A 7,557-nucleotide genomic window follows, 5' to 3' on the forward strand; every position below is an offset into this window, starting at 1 on the left:
TAGTCCTGGAGTCACTCAGCAGCACCAACCACTTCTTGGACCTGAGGTGGGAAGGCCAACTTCCTACCTGCTTTGCTGGGACTGTCTCATTTATGCTGGTCATCATGGCACAAATTTAACAGCACCCCCCCCCCCCATTCTCAAGGGTCTCAGTTTAACACTAAATTATTTAGTCACCTTGCTGAACTTGAGATTGCTGTAATGTCACCTATCTTGAAAGTCTGTAAAGTTCACAGATCAGATAATCTAGGTGCTTGATGTGTGGAGCATCTACAGACAGTAGAGAGACGGGGTGGCAGCAGAGAGGGGGGTCCTCCTGAGCTTATTTTCCTACTACCATAGAGCAACGTGCTCTGAATAACAAGCCACAGGCATTTCTGGGTATCATTGGCCCTGTTTTGAAAAACTGGGAACAATTAAATATAACTAGATTCAACCAGTTGCAGATGACCTACTCCGTTATGAGGGGGTGGGGGATTAAGTCGGAGACCCATGTCCCATTTGGCCTGGGACAGGCCTAGTTTATGCCTATTGTCCTGGTATAACTATTAACAGCAGCCCTTTTTACTCTCCAGTGTCTCAGAGTTTGAATAATAAATTATAGTTATTCCAGGATCAAGCCATAAAGAGTTTAGTTTTAAGTAAGATCAACCCATTTTCTTTTGAGGCTTAAGAGAAAAAAAATCCTACACAAGTCTGACCAGGTTTCTGACACCATGAAATAGCCTATTTTGGTGGAGACGTTAACACACTTTGTCAAATAACTACCTTTTGGTGCAGGCCAGTGCCTCTCCCGGTCCTTAGCCCCTGCAGTTTGGATGAACACTGCTTCCCACGGGTGAGGAGGGCCTAAGCAGGAGAAGGAGGCAAGTGTGTCCTGAGGTTGGGGCCAAACATCGGGCTTCCTTGTCTGGGCCACGCCTGAGCCCCACTGAGGGTGGCACATGATGACATAAGTCCTTGTGTGGATGGAGAGAGAATTCTAGTTTAAAAGAAATCAGGAAGACTGTTTTCTAATATGAAGCTACAACAGGCTTGCTTGCCTTTTCCTCTGAGTGGAAAAAAATGGAAAAAGAACCATTTACCTTGTTCGTTTTTTATACTTTCATCTTTGGATTTGTCCACTTGCCTTTTCACAACCAGACTGACCAGCGGGTCTTCAGCAAGTGCTTCCAACGTACCGGGCCTGCAATGGGCAGTCCCCTTTACAGAAAGAGCAAGAAGGGGAAGCGAGGCCAGCAGAGGCAGTGCTTGAAAGCCGCCTCTGAGTGTGCCTTCAGCTTGAAAGACCCAAACATGGATAACCCAATGGCGGTGGCTCAGCTATCGTAAAGAAAGGGGATGAAGCATTTATAGTGATGGTTTCTGTAAAACACCTGAAAATTTACTCACGGTACAAAAGCATTTAGCAAGTGCCATGTCAGGATAGAAAAACACATAGCCTGTAGCTCATCCTTTAAAACCACAACAGCCAAGTGAAAAGTCAGTACAGATTCTTATGTTTACTTGAAAAAAAATAAAAGCAAAAAAAATAAGGTACACTTCAGGAATTGAATTACTATGGTTTTTCTTTCTAGAGAGGTGACATCCACGTTTTCTGGCCAGCAATATTCTATTAGACATTGTATTAAACAAATATACTCAATCCAAGCAGACAGATGACCAGTCAAGCTGTCTGCTACCTCCTACTTGTGCTGAGCTAGACCCGGGGAACAGCCTCTTGGGAGGATTATTCTGACAGCAAGAAGGAAGTTCAGAGCCCCTACCCCAACAGAAAGCCTAGGGAACTGATTTATACAGAAAGTGTTTTAAGGAAACCTGCACAAACACTAACATGCGACAGGAAAAGGATCCCTGTTAGACTACTGCACATGTTCACTGGTGCCCAGTAAAACAGGAACACCAACTAGAAAGCATTTTTGCTCTCACAGCACTAACAACTAACAAGCACACAGCATATAATACTTTGATCTTGAAGTGGGTAATCATGGAAGTTCCAAGATTATATCCACTAGGTTAGCCTGAGTATTCATCTATAAAAATATTTTTTCAAAAATGGGTAAACGAGAATTATACAAACAATGTGACTACATCAGGGCCAGCAGAAGACAGTGACAGAAGGACTGCAAATGTAAGGCTAGGGATTGATGATCACATGTAGCTTTTAGGGAAAGGACATCTCTAAGTTGATTCCTACAGCCAAGACTGGCTATGATAGTAGGAGCTTCAGAAATCTTCACATAGGCAGCTTGCTTGAATAACACCTTAGTTGAAACACTCCCAGTTCAAAGCCCCAATGAGGCTCAGGACTGAAACTCTGACCTATATAAAAAGCTGTGAGTACACAAAAAGCCTGGTGGGACATGCAAGGCCTCCTGGGCCAAAAGAGGGTTGGTGACAGTGGGTTCTTCCAAATGTGGACATACCAACATGTATGCCTAGGAAGGGCCCCCAGGTGGAACGCTGGACTTAGAAGCCCCTGGGAAAGATATCTACTCGGGGAGGAGTACTAGCGTTACTGAAAAAAAGAAGGTGTTTCAGGAGACAAGAAAGTATCCCAGGAGGGTCAGGTAATTTTCTAGACCCATCAATACTTAACATTAATGAAGAATTGCAGAAAAGTCAGTCCAAGGTGTATTCTGTCATAATTAGCCACAGTCTCTCCCAGTCCATTGGGCTGGTGACGTCCAGAAAGAGCCCATTACCTGGAGGTGGGACCTAGGACCACAGATTGTTCTGGGAAGCTGGCATAGAAGATGATTTGCACAACGAAGTAACCACTAAACCGCTGCTTAAGTCCACTCCCCGGCCTTCTTTTTCCTACACAAGAAGGGAAACAACTTTAAGAGGCAAGAGATGGGAAAAAAAGTCCTTTCTAGCTCAGAACCCACTTCTGGCATGGAGGAGGAGATGGGAGGGTAGCCACCAGGGAGCACACAGGAAGGGCAAGGAGGTGATTTTGTATTTTTGTTCAGCACTGGCCCTGGTCACTCTTAGAAAACTCTCTCAAGGAGGGGAAAGTATAGCTCTGTGGTAGAATGTGTGCTTAGCATGCATGAGGTCCTGGGTTCAATCCCTAATGACATCCACCTGAAAACCAAAACGGAAAAAAAGCACCTGTCTTCACTGAAAACCATTTGTTTTTCCTGCATTATAGGAAAGCCAAAGCAATTAGACCTGCTTTTTGGTTTTGTCATTTTGATTATTTAGGGACCCTGTTTTACCAAAACCATGAGCATGTAATTCCTCATTAAGGGATCCGGGCCCCGGCCAGAGGAGGACTGCAGTTCACTCTGCTGACACGTTTCTTGCTGCCAGGCTGATACTGGCCTGTCTTACAGGGAAAAGCACAGGGGTGTGGTTTGTGCTCGACAGGTCCACCTGGACTTTCTAAGTGGCTCACCGTGGCTGAACAGGCAAGAGGGACTTACTGCTCGATAGTCCAGAAACATTTCTTTAAAAGCCAGAAAATCCGTAAACGTGAGCAGCATGTCGAAAATGTCACCAGCCACTTCATCTTTATGGTGCCTGCAAAAGAAAAGGGTGGCTACTTCACAAATGAATGATGACACAGACCATCTCTGAGATTCCCTTCAAAGGTCTGGAGGGCCTCCCACCCATGACCTAACCACCTAGTGCTCTAAACCTTGATGTTCAAGCACTGGTGGGGTGTGGGGGAGGAAGGTCTTTTTTTCAGAGTGAAGAAGGAGAAGGGTGAGAAAAGGTAAATCAGAGTCAAGCTCAACTCACTGTAAAGTCGTAGTGAAAGCCGCCATGTTAAATCCAGGAATCCGTTCCAAGAGCTGTTCTTCAATATACTTTTCTACCAAAGAAATCTAACAGTGGAAAGAATCTTGGTCAGATCGTGCTTTAGGAAAACAAAACTTCTTTTCAGAAAGCCTGCCCTTCAGCCCTTTGCAAACACTTCCTAAGAGCCTCTTCTATGTGCCTAGCTTGGTGACACCAAAGAGAACCCAAACCCAGCTCCTGCCTTCACTGAGCACACGCCCTGTGCCGGGCCCACCACAGGAGAGAGGCGGCCACAGGCAGCTACACTGTAACAAGAGGAATGCTCCAAAGTAGGTCGGGACAGGGAGCAGCAGGGCTCCCACCCCTCATGGCAGGGAGTGAGGAATGAAACAAGTGGGGGTCTTCTTCCTGGGTAGATGGAATCTGTGCAAAAAGAACAGACAAAAAGGCATAGTGCTGGAGGCAATCACAGGTTCCTTCTGAGCTAAGGCTTGGCTGAAGAAACCTTCATTAACTCTGCCATGCTTCTGTATTAAGGAAAGAAAGTCTTGGAGGCTCAAACCTCTTCTCAAACAGATGAGATCATTCCAGGAGGCTGCACAAAGCCTTGGCATAGTGCAAAGACCCAAGGGTCAAGAGTCGAGGTTCTTGGGTCCTAGTCTTGGTTTTGCCACCAATTAGTTAATGATCCTGGTCTTGGTTTTCACTTTTAACTAACAGTCATGCATACCTGACTGGATTGTGTAGCAGGAAAAAATGGTGTGTGAAAGCCAAAGGTCAAAATTATATAAATGCAAGGTGTACTGTAATTGAAAGCAGGATTATGATAAAGCCAAATATCTTTTAAAATAGAAGACGAAATCATTAAATACTTTGAAAACAGCCCCATGAACTGTGCAGCGGAAAACAACAGGAGATGTAAACTAAACCAGATTCTAACTAGAATTCCTGGCAGAGTGCTGGTGGCAGATTTTAAAAGTTGAGTAAATTTCAACATCCTTTGACCCTAAATTCATATTTTAAAGAAACCCTAATCTCCAGTAGGAGAACTAGGAATCCACTTACATATTCGTTAAAAATAGGTGTGTAGGTAAGCTTATTCTCTTCTGTATCTTCAAACTCCTGGTAGTACTTGTCCATGAAATTCCTCTGTAGTAACTGGAACTCATCATCTGAACCACAATAGGAAAAATTAGTCTTTTTAATGGAGATTAGAAAACCATTCCGATTTACAAATAGGTAGGAATTATATGTCAGCCAAATTACTTTCTCAATGGCCAGTCTCTAGCATAGGGAAAGCCAAAGGTGTTAATGTGCAGCCTGGGCGCATGAAGAGCATTCACATGGTTGCACAACCACCACTGCCATCCTCTAGTCCATTTTAAACACACAGACATCCCAGGGTGGCTTGGGAACTCCCTCCCATTACTTCTCCACAAAGGAATGAAAAGGTTCTCATAAGGTAATTTCAGCAGCAGTGGTGGAAACAGTGTAGTGACTGAAGGGATGGGCTCTGACAGAGGCTAGACTGCCTCAGCCACTTGTAACTATGTGATCTTGGGCACGCTAATAAATTTCTTTAAGCCCCAGTTTCTTCAACTGGAAAATGAAGATGATCAGGGTCCCTATCATATAAGATTGCCAGGTGGAATTTAGATGAGAATTTTCATGTAGAGAGATTAGTTCCTAGCAAACACTTACTAGGGATTAGGGAATTTTAACAACCAAAGAGAATATTATTTCTAAAAATAAAAGGAAAGCTTCCCAAATGACCTAGACTTTGGGATAAGTACGCTGGGCTTACAGAAGGCTCACTTCCCCCCACAGCACAGAGGCCAAAAGAACTCAAAGTACCCTCAGCAGTCCCCACAAATCCTCAGATCCACATGGGATCTTAATGCTTAGTGGTGAAACAACTGTCTTTGGGGGTTAAGGGCATGGATCTTTACAAGACCCAAAGGTACAAGTACAAAAACTTGGTCAGTGATTTTTTTACTAACCAAGACCAAGAAATAACAGCTAGTGACATCAAATATAGTGTTCCTTTCCTAATTTTCAGAAAACTTCAAGTCAGCAGACAAAACTTCTCAAGTTTTTCTCTCCCACATACTTGTCTTAAATAGTTGGTGCCTGTTACTGCTTATTACTTAGCAGGGCTTATGGATGCCAAAATGAATCCACAAACAGGAACTCGGAACCTATGGAACTAGCTGAAGTATGATACCTTGTTCCTCATGGACATGTGTGCTATGGTTATAATATTACACTGTAGTTTATGTACCAAACATATTAAAACTCAAGACTAAAAAACAAAATTGCTCTTACTCTCTGAAATAAAGTAGGGTTAATATTTTCTAAAGTTTTGCCAAAAGCTTTGTAACTTCTAGGTGCCCCGTTACCTGTATAACTCCCTTCTGGGCACTGAATCTATGGTTATTAGTTGTTTTAAGGAGTATGGGGCTATATGCCTCTAAGACAAATCACAGTAAGGCTTACTTCGTATTATAGTATGCTACCTTACAAATTATATGCAGTTTGATGCTTTCTCTCTTTTTAAAATTAACTTTCCAAATTGATTTCAATGTCCTTAAAAGCAAGGGTCTAAAAACTAAAGAGCACAGGTAAGGAAGCTTACCCATGATAATGTCCTCTAAATATCCAACCACGGCATCAAATTCTGCATCAGAGGCGGAAGAGCTGAAAAACAGGCCTGAATTAGGTTCTGTTGCAAATAATTCGTTTAAAAAAATGTATTATGGACATTTTCAAACATGCACAGAGGAAAAAAGAATAGCAAAAAACTTTCATCACCCAGCTTCAACAATTAAGAATGATTATCGTCTAATCTAGCAACTTCAAACAGAAGAAAACACACTTGACCCATCTGTAACATCAAAGTTGAATCATGTCATGGATCAACTTTCAGAAAACCTGACATGACACAAGGAATTACAAAACGGACAGATAACAGGGGCAAAGGCTCGCATAGGACATCTTAAGGCTCCTCCCATTTATTTCCTTCGGGGTCTACTCACCGCATCTTCGTTATCACCGCACACCTATCTGCTTGTGGGCGGGCGTAAACCTGGTGCGGTCGAGGCTGGCCAAGGGAGGCAGTAAGATCGGGAGTCCCTGGGGGAGTGGGGGAGTAGGGGGGTGGGGGGGTGGTCTGAACCTTGGTAGGGCTTCGGCAGCTCAAACCCGCCAGGTTTTGCTGACGACTAAGGACTGGAGCAGGGGTATTGTGATAGAGGCGTGTATCATCGCACGACACCACGCTGTACTCCCGGCCTCCAGGCCTGAACTTGACGGTCGCAGCAGCGGAATCGACCATGGAAACCAGGATGGAGCCTTGTTGGTCCCCACACCCACCTTAGACACCCATTTTACAACGCGGAGGCCGAGGCCGAGCGCCGGCAGCCGGGGCCTCCAGCCTCCCAGGCCCGGGCGGCGTCACTTACAAGGACATCGCGAAGCTCTCTTCCTCTAGGGCGTCCATCGCCGCCGCCGCTGCCGCCGCCGCCACATACACCGGGCGCGGGCAAGCGGGTCCGATGACGGCCTCCTACCCTGCCCGCGGGCAGGGCGCAGCCACCTACCCAACCCGCATCCAGGAGGCCTCGCCGCCGAGGCCACGGCCGGCTCACGGCCCAGGGCGGGAGCGCCTACGCGTAAGGTCCCAGTCTTGAGCTCCCTGGCTACCGCCACGCGCCGGCCGGGCCTGCAAGCCCGACCGGGCCTCTCTACGTGCGCCGCTGCAGCCGCAGGGTCCAGGCGTCCGTTATCGCGTCCCGCCTCCCGTCACCA

The 7,557-nt window shown here is 45.6% G+C and overlaps 1 protein-coding gene across 2 annotated transcripts; it reads right to left on the reverse strand.

Annotated features, from left to right (window-relative positions):
• Positions 1-1,487: 1,487 nt before the first annotated feature.
• On the reverse strand, positions 1,488-7,557 carry ARL2BP (ADP ribosylation factor like GTPase 2 binding protein). 2 transcript variants are annotated; one of them, XM_011000004.3, is made up of 6 exons: positions 7,212-7,557; positions 6,386-6,447; positions 4,816-4,922; positions 3,751-3,836; positions 3,432-3,528; positions 1,488-2,820 (listed from the first exon to the last, which is right to left on the reverse strand). In XM_011000004.3, the coding sequence occupies exons 1-6, from the start codon at positions 7,247-7,249 to the stop codon at positions 2,719-2,721; spliced, it is 492 nt and encodes a 163-aa protein (XP_010998306.2). In that variant the 5' UTR covers positions 7,250-7,557; the 3' UTR covers positions 1,488-2,718. The 2 variants fall into 2 exon arrangements, with proteins under 2 accessions (XP_010998306.2, XP_064345206.1); XM_064489136.1 differs by lacking the exon at positions 7,212-7,557 and adding an exon at positions 6,786-7,165.

The sequence above is a fragment of the Camelus dromedarius genome, chromosome 9, assembly GCF_036321535.1.
Source record: "Camelus dromedarius isolate mCamDro1 chromosome 9, mCamDro1.pat, whole genome shotgun sequence".
In the NCBI taxonomy this organism is placed as follows: Eukaryota; Metazoa; Chordata; class Mammalia; order Artiodactyla; family Camelidae; genus Camelus; species Camelus dromedarius.

Coding starts and splice junctions, on each gene's coding strand:
- ARL2BP (XM_064489136.1), bottom strand. CDS start 7,084: ATGGTCGATTCCGCTGCTGCGACCGTCAAGTTCAGGCCTGGAGGCCGG. Junction 3,837..4,815: donor CACCTATTTTTAACGAATAT/GTAAGTGGATTC, acceptor TTCCACTGTTAG/ATTTCTTTGGTAGAAAAGTA. Junction 3,529..3,750: donor GCTTTCACTACGACTTTACA/GTGAGTTGAGCT, acceptor TTTCTTTTGCAG/GCACCATAAAGATGAAGTGG.